Raw genomic sequence first — 22,356 nt, forward strand, 5'->3', positions numbered from 1 at the left:
ACTGCTCAGGGATAGTCAACATGGCTTTGTGCGTGGGAAATTGTGTCTCATTAACTTGATTGAGTTTCTTGAACAAGTAACAAAAGAGTAGATGTGAGGCCAGAGTGGTGGATATAATCTAAATGGACTTAATTCAGGCATTCGACATGTTTCCTCATAGTAGACTGGTTAGCAAGGTTAGATCACACAGAATACAGACAGAACTAGCTGTTTGGACACAGAACTGAATCAAAGTTAGAAGACAGAGGGTGGTAGTGGAGGGTTGCTTTTCAGACTGAAGGCCTATGACCAGCAGTGTGCCACAAGGATCGGTGCCAAGTCCACAGCTTTTCATAATTTATATAAATGATTTAGATTTGAACATAGGAGGTATGGTTATTAAGTCTACAGATGACACCAAAGTTGAAGGGAGTGGACAGCGAAGAAGGTTACCTGAGATACAATGAGATCTTGATCAGATGGGCCAATGGGCCAGAAGAGGCAAATGGAGTTTAATTTAGATAATGCTGCATTTTGGAAAGGCAAATCAGGGCAGGACTTATGCAGTTAATGGTAAGGTCCCAGGGCCGGTGGCTGAATAAAGAGACCTCAAAGTGCAGGTTCATAATTCCTTGAAAGTGGAGTTACAGGGAGACAGGATAGTGAAGACAGCGTTTGGTATGCTTGCCTTTATTGGTCAGTGTATTGGAGTTGGGAGGTCATATTGCGGCTGTATAGGACATTGGTTAGGACACCTTTGGAATACTGCATGCAATTCCAGTCTCTCTGCTAGAGGAAGGACGTGGTGAAACTTGAAAGGATTCAGAAAACATTTACAAGGATGTTGCCAGGGCTGGAGAATTTGACCTATAGAGGGAGGCTGAATAGGCTGGTGCTATTTTCCCTGGAGTATTGGAAGCTGAGGGGTGACCTTACAGAGATTTATAAAGTCATGAGGGGCATGGATAGGGTAAATAGCAAAGGTCTTTTGCCCACGACAGGAGAGTCCAAAACTAGAGGTTTAAGGTGAGAGGGGAAAGATCTAAAAGGGACCTAAGGCTCAACGTTTTAACGCAGAGGGTGGTGTGTGAACGGAAGGAGCTGCCAGAGGAAGTGATGGAGGCTAGTACAATTACAACATTTAAAATGCATCTGAATGGGTATATGAAGAGGAGGAGTTTAGAGGGATATGGGCCAATTTATTTAGGATATCTGGCCAGCATGGACAAGTTGAACTAAGGGGTCTGTTTCTGTGCTGTACATCTCTATGACTGTTTCATAATCATTTTTAGACTTTTAATTCCAGGTTCTTATTGAATTCAAATTCCCTCATCTGCCATGGCAGGATTTCAACCCAGGTCCCCAGAACATTAGCTGGGTATCTGGATTAATAGTCTTGTAATAATACCACCAGGCCATTGCTTCCCCTGATTTGTTCTTTGCCTGTGCCCAGTTGGCAGTTGGCCTCAGGAGGAGAAAATCAATCAAGATTCCTCCTTTAACCATTATCCAGTGACTCCCTCTGTAAATCCCAGAGTGGTATCTTGTGGGATCTTGCTCAATCTGTACAATAATCTTTTAAGATGTTGAGTGCAGATGCGAAATAAGTATTTGGCATGGATTCTCTGCTGGTGTGTTGTGCAGACTAGCATCTCTAATTAGTTAATGCAGAAAATAAAACACAGGCAGAGTGGAGACATGTTTTAAATATCCCATTGCAATTATTCAGAAATCAAGTAGTGAATTGATCTAAACACAAAGGAGTAGAAGTGCCTAATTCACTGTCAAAGCAAGGGAGACAAATAGAGATTATTAAAATTCAGGTATCACAGAAAAACATGCACATTCCAGCCACTTGGCTGCTGACTGTAGGTCACTGGGCTACAGCAACAAGAGGCTGATTGTATTTGACATGGGAATATAGGATTATGCCAAGACCATGTGATCAGCTGCTATTCAGACAGATTCTTCCAGGTTTGAGAGGCGAGGGAAGCTGATGAAAAAGAAATTGTCAGCTCCTTTTGCTTCATTTTGATTGTTAAGGGGAAAGGTACATGGTAGAGGGTACCACAGAGGTGAGAAAGAGGAGTGCAGATAAGGGAGAGGAACAAGAGTTGATGCCAAACTTAGATTTTAAAAGCCAGTGGATCATGAGGGCGAAGGAAGACTGAAAGAGGCAATGAGTTAATTAGCCTTAAAACAGCAAAATACTCTCGGGTCAACTGGCATTTGTAGAGGGGGCAGATGTGCTCAGGTCTTGGGTGTAACACTTTTTCCAACTCAAGCTGTAGTGAAGGAACCTTCCTACTGCATCAGTGTGATTGATTCTCACACCAGCCATCTTTCATGGTGACTCCTAATCCAACTCAGTTTACTCCCAAATCATGTCAGTGACACATTGGATCGATGGTGCAAAAATAATGATGTCAGGTTGAATAATATTCAGGATTTCAAAATATAATATTACATACTTGTACAGGGTGTGGTTAGTAGACTGAAACAATTATCATGATAAGACAATCATTCTCACATTGGCCAATGTAAGGGAGTTGAACGTGTCTTTAAATGTGATGAATGGTCACCTTCCTACAGTTTCTAAAGAAAAATACAAATAGAGGGAATTTGATTTTTTTAAAAATAGATGAAATTTCCTCGAGGCTGCTTTTATCCCATTGCAGCCACTCTGTAGCATGTAAAAATGATTTTACAGAGAAACACAGGTCTTTGGAGTGGGGTAAGCGATTTGATCCTTCAAACACACCCCTGTTGTCAGAGAAATCCTAGCACAGGACTGGAAAAACTCCTGGGAGGAAATTCTCAGCCGTGGAACATACTTAAAAGAATGCATCCTGAAAAGAATGACTTGAATTGACTGGGAGATAGAGTGAGTTAGCACTCTGACCATTCACCTCTGGGATCTGAGTTAAAATCCAGCCCATGGGGAGAGGACACGGAATTAGATTTGGACTGTGGGATTAAATCACCCTTACTGATGCTCAATAACAACTCTTCTCTGAAACAAAATTGGAAAGCCTTGATCTATTAATTTTCCTGCTGGCCTATACAGAGACATAGTTAACCCCCAAGTCAAATTTGACTTGGAACTTTAACACTCTTTCTCCCCACAGATTCTGCCAGATCTGCTGGTATCTTTAGCACCTTCTGTTTTTATTTCAGCTTTCCAACATCTGCAAGATTGTACTATTAGGAAGGTAAGAGGTGCCTTGGATCCAATTTAAGCACCGCTTGGCTTGTCGGAATGTTATGTTAAATAAAATTACAGAATTTTGCAGCGTAGAACTAGGCCAATCAATTTCCATCTCAATGGTAATTGCCAAGTTTAAACACAACAGAACCAGTTAGATGACATAGCCTCTTAAGTGGTTTTTTAAATTGTTCCCTCAGGTTTGCAATTTATATACTGCTTAACTACATGATAATGTTATGGCAGAACACCAACTCCCTGTTTCTAAGCCATGCTTCAGGTTCTATTTATTTTGCAATAAGGTGCGGTTCTTAGTTTTATATTACCTCAGTATTCTTGCCGTGTAACTGCTGAAAGAGTAGAACAGCTACTTTCAGTCAACTACAGTTTCAGGGAAAAATGAATAAGCAGACTTAGGAATTGTGTGCTCACCTGAGCTCATAGGGAATGCTAAACTGAAGTCCTACAGAATTAAAAATCAAATTAGATCAACCACTGTGACCAAAAGTGCTGGTGACCCATTTAGATCAGGTCATAGATTCAGATATACCAGCAGTGAGTGCTTTTTTTGCCCAAGTGCTGCACCCATGTTATAACTGTGAAGGAAAAGGCTGCTGAAGAACTGGAAGAGTACATGTCAGGATAAAATTACAACCCAAGGACTGATCTTGTGCATTGCAACAACTTGTACTTCCATATCCCAGGTGCTTCCTAGCGGTCAAACCTGTGGAAGAAGCAGATGCTAAGCGGCGGTCAGCAGAAAATTAAGAGAAAAGGACCAAAGAAATAGCCAAAGAGAATGTTTTCAAATGTGGGGAGAATGGAAATGTGACATTGTCAAGACAGACTCATGGGAGCTGAAAGCTCATTAAAGTATTGAAAATATTTTTGCGAGTATCTATAAATGGAATGCTGCTTTACGGGGAAGACTAGGGTAGTCCAAAATAACTTTATATCATTTTGCTGAACAATTCCTTTGTCTTTTGTATGAGGATTATGTGTGATGAGAGTGGACAGTTTCATTGCTATTTGCAGTGTTCAAAGCTTGACTTTATTTTGGCATTAGGTGACAGAGATTTGTCATTTTCAGAGTATGATGCAGAGGCTTGGAGATGTATGCTGTTGTTGTGGCTGGCCTTCAGCTGTGGTTTAGCTGGCGTATATTATTGAAGTAGGATTGAGAGAATTTTATAACCTGGGCTTACTTGGTGCTAATGCAGAGGAACAACTGCCGAATCGTTCCCTTGCTTAGCTTGAACTAAGCTTGCTTTGACTGACACAAATTTACCATGTTAAATGTATTGTCTTTCAGGATGCATTCCAGGCTTTTCACCCAGACCTCACCTTTGTCCGTAAGTTTATGAAGCCTCTTCTGATTGGTGAGTTAGCTCCAGAAGAACCCAGCCAGGACCGACAGAAAAAGGTGAGCTGTTGTTTCCTTTCATGTCATAGCTTGTTTTGAACAAGGTTACCACAATTCCCTTGTGAATTCTTCGTAGCACTTTTTTTTTTAACTATTTGGAACATTAGTATTCTCCTGGATACTCTTTTGTAATGACCCTTCTGATGTGTTTCTTGTACATAATTTGTCCATTCACAAGATCTTGAATATAATTAAAAACGCATGAATGTGAGGGCATTTTGGGAGAACTTTAACCACGGTTGGGGGTGTAGGGAGTTGGAATCAGAGCCGTGGGCATCAAGAAAAACATATTGGGTATTGATGAGACTGTGAAATTGAGCTGGATTACTTTGCAATACTGAACCGGGACAGCTGCTTCCTCACCTAAATGAAAGATATTTTCTCCCAGGACTGGTTCTGAGAATGTGTTTCTATTGCTTTAGAGGTTATTTCCCATTTTGTGCTACTCAAACTTCTTATCAGTTCAACAACACTTCTTTGCTGCCAGCTTTGCAGCTTGTATCAGAGCCGCTTATGCACTGCTTGAACCTCTCATGAGGAAAAGAGCAGCAATACCAACAACATCAAGAACAACAGCAGCTAATGAACACAGCTCCCTTAGCAATCAGCTGCTCCATAGAACACTGAGGTGTCGGCAACTTCAACTCTGACCCCGAATACAGGTCTGGACAAGGCTGAATAGCTGTGCATCAGGCAGCTCAAATGTACTTGACAGATGGTTGCTGATCTCCACATGCTCCTGGAACAAACCCTCCTTCCACATGGACTAAGTAAACATGCATTGCTGATGGTTTTCATGGCCAGGGCTCATATGGACACAGTTCAGTGAACCCAAATAGTTCAACTTGAAGCATTCTACATACAGCGTTCCTTCCCATTTTGATAGCACCAGTTGTTCATGTTCTATGCTGTTACTCAGAGACAGTGACGAAGATGAATGAACAATGAAGTCATGTTACAGTGATACTCTTGTAAATACCTGAGTATCCCTTGTAAAACTACGCAACATTTTTCGCTCTTTCCAGTGCTGCTTTTTGGTGCTACCTCTGTGGTTTCAGCAGTGTTTGAGTCAGGTTTCTCAGTTCCCAGTTTTGGCAACTGTGATGTTCATGGTCAGTGTCTTCTAGGTTTTGGAGCTCAGGAGGTCATAGCCAAAGAGTGTCCCAGTTGCAGCTATACACAAGCAGGCTTGACCATCTGGATAGGAGGGTCTCCGAATGAGGAGTGGTGGGAAATGGAGTGAGAGTATGAATACTTCGAGCAGAGTCCCTACTTCCATGTACTTTTTGACCATCTTCCTGCTTGTGACTCATCCACAATTCCCTAACAACCAAGATCTGGAGGTCACTTTGCAACACTTCTGTGCAACATTGAGCTAAGGTGAAGTCTTTTGGGTTCAGATGACAGAAGGCCCAGCATGCACTCAGTTGCCTGACACATCCATGCAACTGGCCAATCTTTCTGTGGAGATGGGCATTAGCAAATAACTGGAGCATCATGGAGCTTAAAATAGAGATAGACTCCTCCATTCTCTCAGACTGGAGTCACTCTGCTGACAGGAGGTCACACATTTTTTGCTGTTTCTCTAGAAGAGGCATCTTCATTGATGATATTATAAGTTCAGTATCTGCACTCATTTGAACTTAGCTTGAAGAGTCTTGTTCCCTCCATGAACCTCCATGCCGCTGTCTCTGTTTCCAATTAATCACATATCCTACCCATTTAGGATATGTGATTAATTGTGTGACGACAAGACTTGGAGGCCTCAAGAATGGGTTTATCTGAGCCAGTTGAGGCTATACATCAATCCTGTTAAGACGCTGTCCCAAAATGCATGATGTCCTTTGAGAACACCTCACCCTTCTCTCATGCCAACTCCTACATCACTCTGTTGAAAGAAGCATGAGAGATTGAAGACATAAATTTAACAAACAAAGGGAGAGGCTTCAAAGTGATAATTGAGCAGATGATCATATTTTAAAATCACACAACAGGTTTATTTGGAAGTCCAAGCTGCTCCTTGGTCATATGTTAGTTAGTGGTGACATCAATTCAAGATGTGCAAGTGTTGCCTGCCATGTGCATAGTGATATCAAATTCAGTAGCCAGTATCTGGGAGGCTCCCATCTCTCCAACCTCACTGGCCATGCATTCTGCCATTTTGTTGATCTCCCTCACCTCCTCTAGTGATCAGAGTGTCTCTTGTCAGAGGTTCAGACCCAGTTCTCTACTTCTAACTGAGATTCTGCATTGCCTTCTTCTAAAAACAGCAAGCAGAGAATTATGAGTATGAAGATTGAAATAATAACATTGATGCAGGGTGGGTATGAGTTGGCAGTGTGATGAAGGTGAATATTTAGACAGGGGTGTGAGAGAATAACGGTGGAGTTTCAACGTGTTTGTTCTGAGGAATGCTGCATAGGAGAATGCTCATGAAGTCAGAGTGTGAGGTGGGATATATTAATGTGGGATGCAGATCACTATTACTGCTCTGGTTAGATCATCTGAACCTACTTTCACATTACATCCATGGGTAAGGTAGCAAACACCTGAAATAACTGCACTGTAAGAACGAGAGTAAATCAAGAAACAATGTCAGTTTGTAAGAAAAAGAGTGCAATGTTTGTGAACGATTTTAATCTTCTGGATTGGGAAAGATAACCTGAGGACCATTTCAACATGCATTCTGGACTTTTGAAGCTAGCAAAAGATGGCTTAAATAAATAGAGGTAGAAATTTGCATGAGAGTAAACTTGCAAGAAATGAAAAAGAGGCAATGAAAGCTTCTACAAATACATAAAAAAGAGGAAAGTAGCTAAAGTAAACATGGGTCTCTTGGAAGGTGAGCATTTGCAATTAATAATAGGTAACAAGAATATTTCAAATTGAACAAAGACTTAGTACCTTCTACTCTGAAGACAGATACCAAAAGCATCATAAGAATAGTCGAAATTTAGGGGGTAAAAGGGAGGGAGAAACATAAAACAACCACTACCAATAGAGGAAAATTATTTTTTAAAAAACTGAAGGACCTAAAGATGAGCAAATCCTTGATGGCCTACATCTTGGGGTCTTAAAAGAAGTCGCTGTGAGATAGGAGATGTATTTGTTGTTACTTTCCAAAATTTCATAATTCCAGGAAGGTTCCAGCAGATTGGAAACCACAAACAAAAATACTTCCCGTGATATTAGTATGGTAAAGAATGAACTAATTAATGGCAAACCAATCTTGAAAAATGAGTCATTTTCAGTTTGGCAAACTGCACCTAAAGAGACTGTGGACACTTGCCTCCCTTGTCAGTACAACAGCTTGATTATTGATTATTTTTATTAACAATATTGGTTTGAGCCCTACCTAGGCCACATGCTTCCAGGCGCTATTCATATGTAGCACAGTAAACAGTAACTGTTAGCTCTGTGATTGCAATGTCACCATTCTCCTAGCTGCATTGTAAACTGACACCATATTAAAGGGATTGAAGTTACTCTACTCATCATCTTAAATAGTTGAATGACCAGTGAGATTATGGTAGTGGATATTCCGTGATGTGATATTAGAGGCTTTCATATCACAAGAGGAGACATTAAATGTATTAATTAGAAACTACAAGTAGTGTCTCTCTTAATTTTTCATTTCTACTTGTATCTAGAGGTCCAGCTTAGCCTGGATACATAGTGGAAAAACAGCTTTTCTTCAATCTCAGCAAAGTTACAATGTGGATCAGAATTGCTAAATATACAATGAGAGGGATCTACTTTGATCTCCAGTTTATTCAGTGCAGCTGTTCCTCTTTCCAACAGATGGCTGGCTGAATTGTGCGCACTCAGTGCAGTGCGGTCCATATCCCCTGCTGAATGAAGGGCCAGCCCAGAGCAGTGCAGAGGAATTCAGTGCTGACAATCCATTTGGTCTGTGCCACCATCAAAATAAAGTGGTGCAACCACCAAGTTTGTCCAGCAGAACTTGTGGGGTCAGGTCATAACTAGAAACCCCAGTGGTCAAAAATAAAACACTGCTGAATTTCTAGCTCTTGGTAGACACTTCTACAAAGCAGAGTAGAAACAGCAGCTTGGAACCCTGTGAAATACAAGTCTACTTTGTCTTATCTAGGCTCAGATTCTCCACTGAGCTCCAAGTACATGAATCTTACCATTTCCTCAAAGTGAAACTATCTAAGCAAAGCCAATTAGGCTGCATTAATATAGCAATGTCATTTTTTTTAAAAACTGCATTAGTTTTTGTCTTATGTCTAGACTGTTTCAAGAATCAGTTATTTATTTGATGGCTGAGCATCTGTCACAGTGTTTGGAGAAATATTGTGATAGTTTTCACTCCTTCCAACATCTATTCCCTCTTCACTCCCTGTCTTCTTCCCTCCACCATGCCCAGTAAACAGGGGAGATGATTCCCTTTTATGATATAAGGTACCTATCATTATAGGTACTGGAATATCTCTTAATAGCCTGTATTTGCTGCACACTTTCACATCAACGTATGCCCAGTCAATGTGTGGCATAGAATTACATCCAAATGTTATATTTGGAGCAATACTGTTTCACGAAACAGGTTTTTTTAATCCACACTTTTTAAAATAGAATCTTGGTAAATTTTAATGAGACGTTTTTAGTTTCTGGGAATGAGAACAGAAAATCAATATTCTTCTCTTTCAAGTGAAATGAGTAGAACCTGTATAAGAAGCTCTGAGCCAATGAACAGCCCATAAATAAGAATCAAGCTTGAATTGAGGCTCCAGTTACCTGTGATATAGAGATTCCATTATTGCACTCTATGAGGCTTGTATCTGCTTATCAATGCTGAATAGCATTGGTAACTCTGCACTGGTTGCTATTTCACCTGAAAAGGATTTTGTACAATAACAGACCTAAAAAGAATTTGATCTTCCTTTGTGCTGTCATGTAGTCTGTACTCATGTGGATAGGAACTAGCACCTCAGCCCCATTGTAATCTTAGCAGTTTTCAGAATATGGTTTTATATCACGCACATTGAAGTCAGAATGTCAGTACTAGCATTTGGTAATATTTCCATTTTTAGTTTCAATCCTGTGAAGATCATGTGCTCATGAATTAGATTGACATTAATCTCCCTCTACACTATTATATCGCAGATCATTTTGGTTAAATACAGAGCTAAATGCTCTCCCCCTCAAACATAATGTATTCATGGAGGGAAAAACTTGCCCAGTTGATCCAAACACATGCTTTACTAAACACCTATGTTTCAAACAAGATCCTTTGAAACAGCATAGAGAAGAGACATTTTCTCTCTTTGATCCATGTTGGTTTTAAGCTAACCCTTTTACCTCCTTATGTCCATCCAATCCTTCATTTTGTATTGCTCCATACTGTGTTAGTCACACATGGACTGACTGGGTGCACTAGCTATTTCTGATGAATGGTTTTAATTTTGTTTCCTACACTTCAAAAAGTTGCCCAAACAGTGAATGGAATGATTATGGTTTGAAATGTCTCGACAAATAGTAAAGGTTATAACTGAGCATAAGGAAATAGAACTGAAAGCAAAGTTGAGAAAGAGATGGAAATGTTTGCAGGGGAGATTTAGTGGCAAGACCATAGTAGCTGAAGGTGCAGTGGCTATGGTGGAATAGTGAGCAGAGAATGAGGACTAAAATGATGAATGGGATAGGGAGGTTCATGCAGGAAGCAGGTTGGGGAAGGTAATTGAGGAAGGTGACCCATTTTGCTTAGTTTATGTTATTAATAGAGCATAGAAATTTATAACAAAAGGTGAAAAGTGAAGATCAGTTGCATGGCTTTCAGTTGGGGACTGAATTAGACCTGCAAACATTGGACCAATAAACTCATCCCTTTAACCCTTTGCACCTGAGGACTGTACATTTTAAAAAGAATCCATGGGAGGTAGGCTACGTTGGCTAGGGCAGTTAAGAATTAAGCACATTGCTGTGAACCTGGAGTCATATATAGGTCAGACCAGGTAAGAGTGACAGATTTCCTTCCCTAAAAGATATGTGAACTAAATTCGGTTTTACAACAATCAATTAGCTTTTTGAACCAAATTTTTACTGAGTTCAAGTTTTGCCATCTGCCATGGTAGGATTCAAACTCATGAATATTACCATTACCATTACTAATGACATTACTATTACACTATCTCCTTTGATTCACCTTGTATAAAGACACTTAATGGTCAATTGGTTTTAGCACGGAAGTAGAATGAGTTTGAATTCTACTTTTTATCTAGTGTCTCCAAGGTACCACACCTAATTTTGATCCATATTGAGAAAACCTGGCTGAAAACCCACCTTGTGAGTGAGTATTACAATAAAATGGTTAGGTATGCTGAAGGTTACCAGTACAAAACTGTCTTTAGTTTGTAACAAATTCATCTGTTCTGGGAAACAGTGCCATTATTGATGGTTGTAATGATAAAGGAGCTTTTCTGAAGTTTGGCTAAGGAACTCTCTGTTCGCTTTCAGAGTGAGTTGGTTGAAGATTTTCGGGCCTTGAGGAAGACAGCAGAGGACATGAAACTATTTAAAACAGACATGGTGTTTTTCTCCCTCTACCTTGCCCATCTGTTTGTCTTGGAGTTTCTGGCCTGGCTAACACTGTCATATTTTGGAACCGGCTGGATTCCAACTCTCCTTACTGCCTTAATCCTGGCAACTTCGCAGGTAAGAACCAATCAGAACCACAAAGTCGGATTAATGAAGGACATGATCCCAGGCAAAATGTGGGATGCCTAACCAGGACCTGGTAATGCACTGTGTTAGATGCTTTTCTCCAGTGTGCGAGCTCAACTTAAGAATGACCTCTTCAGCTACATTTTACTTAATGTTCCTGGAGAAATGGAGATTGACTAATCCCAATCTGGGACCAAATGAACACTAAGTTTCACTGATCATATTTCAAGATTTTAAATTGTTCAGTTTCATTCAACTTATTCATTCTTTCCTCGCCTTACTCTTGGCATAAAGTGACTAAGTGGTCATGATATGAGATGAAACAAGTGCTCTCTAAGGAAGTCGTGGATTAAATAAGGATTGCCAGTTCAGGATTTCAAAAAGAAGTTTGATTGTGACAAAGGTTTTTGAGGCAATTTAAGGCCCAGTCTTTGTCTGGGACAAGGAAGCCTGACCTGCACACTCAACCTATGTGTGATTTTATATTTTTTTTGATTTTTCACACAGTGATCAGGTACATAATGCGTTTTGCAATGAGGAGTGTGGCTGCAGAGACAGACTGGTTAGAAGGCCCACCTCAATTCTCTTAACACAGGAGGCAAGTTCCAAACATTGCTTGAAGCTCCCCTAAATGTCACCTTTAACCCCTCACTCTCACCCACCCATATCCCCATGCCCTCTCAAATCATTTATACCTCTTCATAACCCCACTATACCTCTATTTATCCACCAATATCGTCCAGTATGCACAGTGTACCTACCCTAGGGGCCATGCAATAGCAGTGGGCATATTTTAAAATTATGAAAAACGTTGAACTTGTATCAACTGAAAGCAAAGACATTAGCATGGAAAAACCAAGTGAAAAATCTTTCAATCCTTAAGTGTCTATTGGGCTAGCAAAGAAGCAACAATCCATATTAAAGGTGTGTTTTTATTATAAGCTGGTAAAAGTTTCAATACATCTGAGAGCACCTTCTGAGCTGTAGCATTTGAAACCAAGATTTGGCAAGATTAGTCTTTGAGTGGGAGCTGCAGGCTGTGGAGGAGGAAGGATTAGAATTGTGCAGGGATGCAGTGGTATCTGCAAGGAAGTGATATGGTAAAGCATGGATTGGAAGGAGTAATGCAGATGGGAAGTTCATCCACATTCAGGAGTATCATGGCTTCTAGGGGGTCAGTGTATGATCACACCTGGCATGGTCATCTCATATTCCAGGGGCTGGTGGGGGAAAGCTGGGCAGGTGCAGACTCATGTAGATGGATTGGGTGGGGACCCAGAGAGCTGCAAAGTCTGTGGGGTTAACGGGTTGGGTTACTGGAAAGGGGACTTGGATATTCAGGGACTCATGGACACTTTTCAGGCATCGCCATCATTTGCTCACCATCATTTTCCATCATGCTGGAAAACAAAACTGCATAATGGGGAAGAAAGTGGCTCTGTCCAATGTTCCCTCTAAGCCAGTGTGCCATCCGCTGTCGCTCACAGACCTTGGAGTTCCACACACCAGCAAAGAGAATGAGATGAATGTTGGCTGTGCCCACATTCAGAGTGTGAGTGATTCAATCTGTGAGGGAGGAGACTTGAACACCCACTCGATATTAGGGCTTTTAAAGAGAAAGAACGGTACACAGAGACACATGTACTGTACAGGACCCAGACCACTTCCTGGGTAACCATTACAAATTCCAGATCAGCCCACCCTGCCAGAATGAAACTTAGGAGTGCAGGAAGCCATTTTTAAACTCCATATCCATGGAGCCAGGAATTCTCTCACTCTTGTGCACGCAACCTGTAAGCAATCGTTGGAGCCATGGGTCTGTTTCCGAAGAGCTTCCAAAATCCTGCACTGCCAGATTGACATAGTATGTGGGAAGAAATCCATTTTTCATCCTCCATTTAAGATGTGGAACCTAACCTCAGCAGGACAAATGGGTGTTCATAAACTGCAAAAAAAACCCAGAAGGAAATGGGTCCTGTGTGGGAATGTGGAGGAATCTGACGGGCTGGATTTTATGTTTTGCGGCAGGTGAGGGAGATGCAATGGTACCTGAAGGAACCACTCATAGCCCTACTCCTGTTTGTACACTTCCAATCAAGCATTGAACAGCCAATCAGAGGCTCCTAACCATACACCTTAAATCCTTCTCCTTTTGAATTTTATATTTATTGTCAATTGAAAGTTGATAAACCCCCAGGATCTGATGGTCTGAATCTCATTGTGTTAAATGATATAGAGATAATAGCGATAATCCATGCACTGGTTTATCCTCAAAGATTCTGTAGATTCTGAAATGATTTCTGCAGACTGGAAGATATCATCCCATAATTTGAGAAATAAACTAAAGACCTTTTAGCCATACAGTAGGGAAAATACTACAATCTATTTGAAAAAATATGATTAATAGACAATTGGATGATAATGATCTGACTGGGCACATGTCAAACTTGTCAGAGCATTTTGAAGATGTTCCAAACAAAATTGATAAAGAAGACCCAATGGACATGGTATACGTAGATTTTGAGAAAGTTTTTGATAACGATTCCCACAGGAGGCTAGTTGGAAAAATTGAAGCATATCAGATAGGTTCTAATGTACTGGTGTGGATTAATGATTGGATAAAAGACAGAGGAGGATAAGAATAAATGTGTCATTCTCTCATCAGTAGACTATCTCTCGTGGGGTATTGCAAGAATTAGTACTTGGGCCCCAGCCGATCACAATATATAACAATGGGAGGTGGGGATCACAGAATCATTTTACAGTACAGAAAGAGGCCACTCGACCCATTGTATCTGTACCAGCTCTTGAAAGAGCTACCCAGCTAGTCCTACTCTCCAATCTTATCTCCATAGCCCTCTAAAATCATCACTTTCAAATATCTACCAAGCTCTGTTTTGAAATCACAGATGCAATATTTTCAAGTTTGTGGCTGACAGAGAACTAGGTAGGAATGTGTATTGTGAAGAAGATGTAAAGCAGCCTCAGGAGAATTTGGGCAGGCTAAGTGAATGAGAAAGTGTATGTCGGATGGATTATAATATGAAAAAGTTGAAGTCACTACTTTGGAAGGAGGACAAATGTGCAGGTAAAAGGTTGGCAAATATATATATACTAAGGGAGATAATCAATAAGTTACTCGATGCTAATATGCATGTGCAGCAAGCAGTTGGGAAGGCTAATGGAGTTGAATACAGGAATAGTGAAGTCTTGCTTCATTTGTATGGGAGCTTGGTCAGACTTCAACTGGAGTATTATGTGCAGTTTTAATCTCCTTGTCTCAGGAAATATATATTGCCATCGAAGGAGTATAATGAAGGCTCACCAGGCTTGATAGCAAAGTGGCAGATTGACTTATGAAGAGAGATTGGGAAAACCAGGCCTGAATTCTCTGGAATATTGAAGAATGAAAGGTCATGTCAGTAAAGCCTACAAAAAGTTTGAAGGGATAGACAGGGTAGATGGGGTGAAGATGTTTCCCCTTTTGAGAACCAAGGTGCACAATTTAAAAATTGTGGGGATTCAATTTAGGTGCAAGATTAGGGGAAAGGTTTGTAATCAGGTTTGTGGAAGCTTTGGACTTCTATACCATAGAGAGTTCTGGAGGCTCAGTCTTTGAGTATGTTTAAAGTAGAAATTAGTAGATTTCTGATTCTCAGTGGTGTAAAGGATTATGGGGATAAGGTAGGTACAAGGCTTTAGCGGGTCGGTTTAAGGAAAACCCTAAGGCATTCTGTACTTATGTGAGGAACAAGAGGATGGCCAGAATGAGGGTAGGGTACATCAGGGATAGTGGCTTCACTATTCACTACCGGGAGGGACCTTGATGTTTGTGAGGACAGCATGAAACACGCTGATATGCTCGAACATATTGATGGTAAGAAGGTAGATGTGTTGAAAATTTTGAAAAACATAAGCATAAATACGTTCTCTGAGCCAGATGGGATAAATCCAAGGTTACTACGGGAAGCAAAAGAAGAGATTGCTACGCCTTTGGCGATGACCTTTGCATCCTCACTGCCCACTGGAGTAGTACCAGATGACTGGAAGGTGGTAAATGTTATTCCCTTGTTCAAGAAAGGGAATAGGGATAATCCTGGGAATTACAGACCAGTCAGTCTTACGTCTGTGGTGGACATATTATTGGAGAGGATTCTGAGAGACAGGATTTGTGATTACTTGATTAGAGATGGTCAGCTTTGTGAGGGGCAAGTCATGCTTCATAAGCTTTATTGAATTCTTTGAGGATGTGACAAAACATATTGATGAATGTAGAGCTGTGGATTGGGTGTACATGGATTTTAGCAAAGCGTTTGATAAGGTCATTCAGAAAGTAAGGAGACATGGGATAGAGGGAAATTTGACTGTCTGGATTCAATATTGGCTGGCCCATAGAAGACAGCAGGTGTAGCAGATGGAACATATTCAGCCTGGAGCACGATGACCAGTGGTGTTCCATATGGATCAGTTCTGGGACCTCTGCTGTTTGTGATTTTTATAAATTACTTGGATGAGGAAGTGGAAGGGTGGGTTAGTAAGTTTGCCGATGACACGAAGGTTGGTGGAGTGGCGAATAGTGTGGAGGGCTGTTTAAGGTTGTAACGGGACATTGACAAGATGCAGAACTGGGCTGATAAGTGACGGATGGAGTTCAACCTGGAAAAGTGTGAATTGATTCACTTAGGAAGGTCGAATTTGAATACAGAATGCAGAGTTAAATGCAGGATTCTTGGCAGTGTGGAGGAACAGAGGGATCTTGGGGTCCATGTCCATAGACCCCTCAAAGTTGCCACCCAAGGTGATAGGATTGTTCAGAAAGCATACAGTGTGTTGGCTTTTATTAGCGGGGGATTGTGATTCAGAGCCGCGAGGTTATGTTGCAGCTCTGAAGAGCCCTGGTTAACTCACACTAGGAACATTGTGTTCAGTTCTGATCGCCTCATTATAGGAAGGATGTGAAAGCTTTAGAGAGGGTTCAGAGAGATTTACCAGGATGCTGCCTGGACTGGAGGGCATGTCTTATGAAGAAAGGTTGAGGGAGCTAGAGCTTTTCTCATTGGAGCAAAGAAAGATGAGCGATGACTTGATAGAGATGTACAAGATATTGAGAGGCATTGATTGAGTAAATAGAGACTTTTTTCCCAAAGCAGAAATGGTTATCACAAGAGACCATAATTTTAAGGTGATTGGAGGAAGGTGTAGGGGAGATGTCAGAGGTGGGTCCTTTACTCAGAGAGTAGTGGATGCATGAAATGATTGCCAGCAGTGGCTGTAGAGTCAGATACTTTAGGGACATTTAAGCGACTCTTGGATAGGCACATGGAAGGTAGTAAAATGAAGGGTATGTAGGTTAATTACATGTAATTAATGTAGGACCATTCCCAGCCCAGTCTGCTGCAACATTTAATCATGATACCTGCGGCAGGTAATTTTTACTGTCTTTGGACTACCTCATTCTCGCTAACAGAAAAGACTCCCAAAACTCTTTATGTGCAATAGCTGTAAAGAATGCAGTGGACAATGGAAACACTTGACAATTGGGCTTAACAAATTTCATAGTTTGTTAACAAATGACAGCAAAATAGCAAATGGCAGAGATTTAGGTATCCACACGTCATCTGCATTATTGGAGATGAGCAAGAATGAATCATCAGATCAAAAATTTCAGTAGCTTTGGAGGGTGGGATGAGGTTGGGGCAACGTACCCCATTTGACAAGGCAAACTCCAGCTCAAAATGATGCCATTTGCACACCACCATGTGTCTCTGTAGCCAAACAAAAATTTGATCCATAGCTTGCATTTGTAAAGGAAACTGGAAAGCTGCTTTTTGTCTTGCTGGTTACCCTTGGACAGGCCATCAAAATTGAGCATGTTATTTTACCTCTCATACCCCAATCCTTTCCAATATTAAATGCAGGATTTTGCAAGTCTATTATCCAACTGCCTAAAGCAGCCAGAGTCACTTCTAAGCATGACATTTAAGCTTCTATTAAGTCAGTAGAAGGGGATTCTAATAATGCAAAGAGAATACCTATTTCCACTGGTCACCAAGTCAGTTGCTAGAAGTCATAATATTTTGGCAAAGAAATTGAGAAGAAGGTTAGGAGAATTTTGAGAAAAATACGTCACAGAGTGTTGCTACTGGAATGATATAATACAAACTGAAATAGAAGCAGTTATCAATAATGGCTTAAAGAAGACTGGATAAATGCTTAATCAAAAAGAATAATGAAAACTATAAATGCAAGGAAATAGAAGTAAGTAACTGGCTCTTTTTGGAAACTGGTATGGTGCAATGTGCTAACATAGAGCCCTCTGTGCTTTACTATTTTATAAATTGTGGTGAATCTAAATATGATACTTACAAATCAGGGCTATACCCTAGGCAGTGTAATTTTGGGAATTTTGATAACTATCTCAGAGATTTATAACAATAGACAATAGGTGCAGGAGTAGGCCATTCTGCCCTTCGAGCCAGCACCACCATTCATTATGATCATGGCTGATCATCCTCAATCAGTATCCTGTTCCTGCCATATCCCCATAATCCTTGATTCCACTATCCTTAAGAACTCTATCCAACTCTTTCTTGAAAGTATCCAGAGACTTGGCCTCCACAGCCTTCTGGGGCAGAGCATTCCATACACCCACCACTCTCTGGGTGAAGAAGTTTCTCCTCAACTCTGTTCTAAGTGGCCTACTCCTTATTTTTAAACTGTGTCCTCTGGTTCAGGACTCACCCATCAGCGGAAACATGCTTCCTGCCTCCAGAGTGTCCAATCCTTTCATAATCTTGTACGTCACAATCAGATCCCTTCTCAGCCTTCTAAACCCAAGCGTATACAAGCCCAGTCGCTCCAATCTTTCAATGTAAGACAGTCCCACCCTTCTGGGAATTGACCTCGTGAACCTACGCTGTACTCCCTCAATAGCCAGAACGGTTTTTCCTCAAATTTGGAGACCAAAACTGCGCACAATATTCCAAGTGCGGTCTCACCAGGGCCCTGTGCAGCTGCAGAAGGACCTCTTTGCTTCTATACTCAATTCCTCTTGTTATGAAGGCCAGCATGCTATTACCTTCTTCACTGCCTGCTGTACCTGCATGTGCTTTCATTGACTGATGTACAAGAACACCCAGATCTCGTTGTACTACCCCTTTACCTAATTTGACTCCATTTAGGTAGTAATCAGCCTTCCTGTTCTTGCCACCAAAGTGGATAACCACACATTAAACTGCATCTGCCATGCATCCGTCCACTCACCTAGCCTGTCCAGGTCACCCTGTAATCTCCTAACATCCTCCTCACATTTCACTCTGCCACCCGGCTTTGTGTCATCAGCAAATTTGATAATTATACTTTTAATACCTTCATCTATATCATATACCTTCATCTATATCATAATCTTTTGAGCAGGAAGAGCTTTTAGTAGCTCTTATATTTAGTATTTAGGAGATATTTAGTAAATATCTCCTGTGTATAGCTATTGATCAATTTCCTTTTGTAAATAGTGCACCAGTCTGATATCAAATGAAAAGGCAGCTTCAGTACGTTCACAGATATTGCAGGCTTCAGTTGTAGACCACCTAATGTCTCAATAGAAAATAGTCCTCATGAAATATTGCTGGGTTTTCTTGTTGGTCAGCAATTGTGGGTTGAAAGGTCCGTGAGAGCCACTGAACTGTGCTTCTGGGTAGGAACATTGTTTGTATTTCTCTCAGTAAGAATATAAAGAGAATAAAGTTAACTTTGCTATGCAAATACCAAGATAAAAGATGTTCATTTTGTTGGATTGCAGGTTCAGTCAGGCTGGCTTCAACATGACTTTGGACATTTGTCTGTCTTTCGGAGTTCAAAATGGAATCACCTGTTACACAAGTTCCTGATTGGTCACATGAAGGTAATCATTGAGCTGGGGATTAGGATGATAAGAACTGCTGGGATTTGAGACATGATCTTCTTAAACAAAAGAGCTGATTTTTAAAAAAACATGGGAATAACTGCAGGGTTTCCTCTAGTCTATTCAAATAGACTTTCAGCAAATTGGCATGGCTTACAAATTTATTAGAACTAAGTTCTGTTTTACTGTTGATTCTGAAGAGAGCTAGAGAAATTTCAGTTTTACTGCACTCAGCCTTGTTATTTGTCCATAACATGAGGTTGCCTCCATAATTTGTATTAATGAAAAATAACGCCATAAGTCTTTGAAAATTCTTAGTAAGTGAGATAGCATCGTTGTAGAGTATCGACATGGTGACATTTCAGGCATGCAGACCCTTTATTATAATTTTCCGATGTCTGGACACCTGTTCATGTCCCAGGATAGAGCAGGTTGGTATTTGGTTGGAGGATCACAATGATGGTGATTTTGGAGCAATAAAACTACCTCCCAAGATCCAGTGTTGCAACATTTCTGCTTCACACCCATTAGTGTAAACTTACTTCACATAGGCCCCTGGACCATTTTGTAGTTTCCCAGTTTTTTATTTAACTTACTTTTCTGTTCAACCTGTTCAGAGATGTTATTACACACCTCTGGAGTAGGTGGGACTCAAACCTAGCCTTCCCAGTCCAGGTATAGGGGCGCTAGCACTATGCCACAAGAGAGACCTTTTCCAGTTTATCAGTTCATGCTTCCCTTTCCATCTGTCTTTCCCCATTCCTTAGGTTATTCAGAAAATGTCTGTGTCTTCTCTCATTAAACTCATTTTCACTTCATAATATTTTGCTCTTCCAGATCTCCTTTTCTGTTAATACATTTTCCATCTCTTTCCCATAATTACTTTTAACAGCTTATCCTGCCTTGTCTGTTCTCTCCTATGATGCTGATTAATCTGGTGTATATTTCCAGAAATGTTTGTTTCTGTTTCAGATTTCCAGCATTTTTAGCGTTTTGCTTTACCTCATAATGTCCTGTTACAAAATAGTTTTGATTTCATACTGCAGTAAACTGCTGTGTAACTTGTAAAACCGTTTCCTCGGCACTCTTTGATCATACTCATGGCAGCAAATTTTAAAATGGAGGCAAAGCCGTGGTTTAAAAAGATTGACTAGATTGCTCATGCTTTCATTATTTCTGCTCTTAAAGGAAACCAAAAAAGGGCAGTCACTAACCTTAACATTGGAGATAGGATTTTTGGAGCTTGCTAAATAAGTATGCACAGAATTTCTTTTCCCTCTTGAAGTTGGCAAACTGTGCCTACCAAACCTAGCCTGTTTTTTGTGATTCAGTATTTGTGGCACAGCCTCAAGTAAAAGTGGGAAGGAATGGGCTACAAGTTTGACAGCTGCCTAGAGATGATCCTGACAATGAGCAATCCCTGAGAACAAATGCCTACAATTATGAGACTCTAAGACTAGTGGGAATTGAGTGAGATATTTTGGCTTGTGTGGTTAACTGAAAGAGAATTTGAAGCTCACACAAGAACTGGATTTAATTTCAAGACGTTTGAAGACAAAATTACAAATAGTTTGAGTAAGTTGTATATTGCTTTTAGTATATTGTGTGATACGGTATCTCTGTTTCAAGGGGGCTTCTGGAAACTGGTGGAATCACCGACACTTCCAGCACCATGCCAAACCCAACATCTTTAATAAGGACCCTGATGTGAATATGCTAAAGGTATTTGTACTGGGAGACACCCAACCTGTGGAGGTAATTACCTTTTTGTTGTGAAACCTAGGTGAAATGACCTGACAAATCTAAGGTCAGAAGGAGAATGTGAGGTATATTTGGGGCAATGTTGTTAGACTATAGATTGATGTAGGGAAGGTAGTTCAGGGAAGGCAAGACATTCCATAGCTTTAATGACCTGGGTAAAGAAATGCGTTAGAGTAGAAGGAGTACAATGCATCCCGGTTTCAATAAAGTAAGAATTCAGGGAAGAGAGAGCAAGTTGTGTAGACCGAGATATTTTGCTCAAAGCCAAAAACAAATTCAACATTAGTGTACTGAAAATGTTTTGCTGGAAAAGCGCAGCAGGTCAGGCAGCATCCAAGGAACAGGAGAATCAACTTTTCGGGCATCAGTCCTTCTTCAGGAATGAGATTTCCTCATTCCTGAAGAAAGGCTGATGCCCGAAACATCGATTCTCCTGTTCCTTGGATGCTGCCTGACCAGCTGCGTTTTTCCAGCAACACATTTTCAGCTCTGATCTGCAGCATCTACAGTCCTCACTTTCTCCTCAACATTAGTGTACGCCAAGAAACACATTTTATCATTGCTTCTTATTAAAGCAATAAAGGAAAATAAATCTACAAAAGAATACTATATATCTAAAAGGACTGAGTAATGGCCTGAAATCTAATCGAGGGGTGCAGGTAATTTATGTCGAAGAACAGGGATGGTGAGTTGTGGATGTGGACTTTCGTCTCAACCACATTTCCCACTGGAGAAATGGTAGGTCTGGGATCAACCTGCCTGCTGCCGAGATGTTCTTTGTAAAAGAACAGTTCCCAGGTGATCACAGGTTTGAAAATGACTGAAAGTGACATTAGAAGCCTTTTGTCAGACACCTCACTTGATGATGACAGCACTAACCTGCTCATTGCATATGAATAAAAAGTAGATTTTGAAAATTCCTCGGGTGCTTCAATTGAATGGCCATTATGAATGAAAGGATAAAGCATGAGGCAGATACAACAGACTTATTTAACTAATAGGAATATCAGGACGTTTGTTCATCCTCATTCCTACTGTTTTCAATTGCTCGTGAACTAACTGAAGCATCTGAATAATTGTATATCGAACGGTGAGTTCACAGGCTGAATCCAGTTGAAAGTGTGGATGATGCATTTGCATGTAATATATATTTGATATTTTGTGACTTTATGTTTCTGGCAATTAACTCTATTCATAGGCAGCGTGGGTTGAAGAACCATGGAGAAATGTTGTAACTGTATTGTTTCCTGCTAGTGTAGTACCCTCCTAGGAGTGTCAGACTGCAAAACTACCTCAGTAGAATAATAGATACAGGGAAGGGAGTTGTGTGCTGAAGTCTAACTGAAGTTCTTAAATAATTTTATACTGAAGGCCCTGAGTGGCTACTAATCTGATTCCACCTAA

At 40.6% G+C, this 22,356-nt stretch overlaps 1 protein-coding gene across 1 annotated transcript in view; it reads left to right on the forward strand.

Annotated features, from left to right (window-relative positions):
• LOC140493574 (acyl-CoA 6-desaturase-like) overlaps positions 1 to 22,356 on the forward strand; it is a 64,867-nt gene that overhangs the window by 12,388 nt on the left and 30,123 nt on the right. Inside the window, exons 2-5 of the mRNA XM_072592153.1 lie at positions 4,497 to 4,607; positions 11,085 to 11,282; positions 19,090 to 19,191; positions 20,821 to 20,946. Coding sequence (XP_072448254.1) covers positions 4,497 to 4,607; positions 11,085 to 11,282; positions 19,090 to 19,191; positions 20,821 to 20,946 — 537 coding nt within the window. The remainder of the gene's footprint in view (positions 1 to 4,496; positions 4,608 to 11,084; positions 11,283 to 19,089; positions 19,192 to 20,820; positions 20,947 to 22,356) is intronic.

The sequence above is a fragment of the Chiloscyllium punctatum genome, chromosome 22, assembly GCF_047496795.1.
Source record: "Chiloscyllium punctatum isolate Juve2018m chromosome 22, sChiPun1.3, whole genome shotgun sequence".
NCBI classification, from domain to species: domain Eukaryota; kingdom Metazoa; phylum Chordata; class Chondrichthyes; order Orectolobiformes; family Hemiscylliidae; genus Chiloscyllium; species Chiloscyllium punctatum.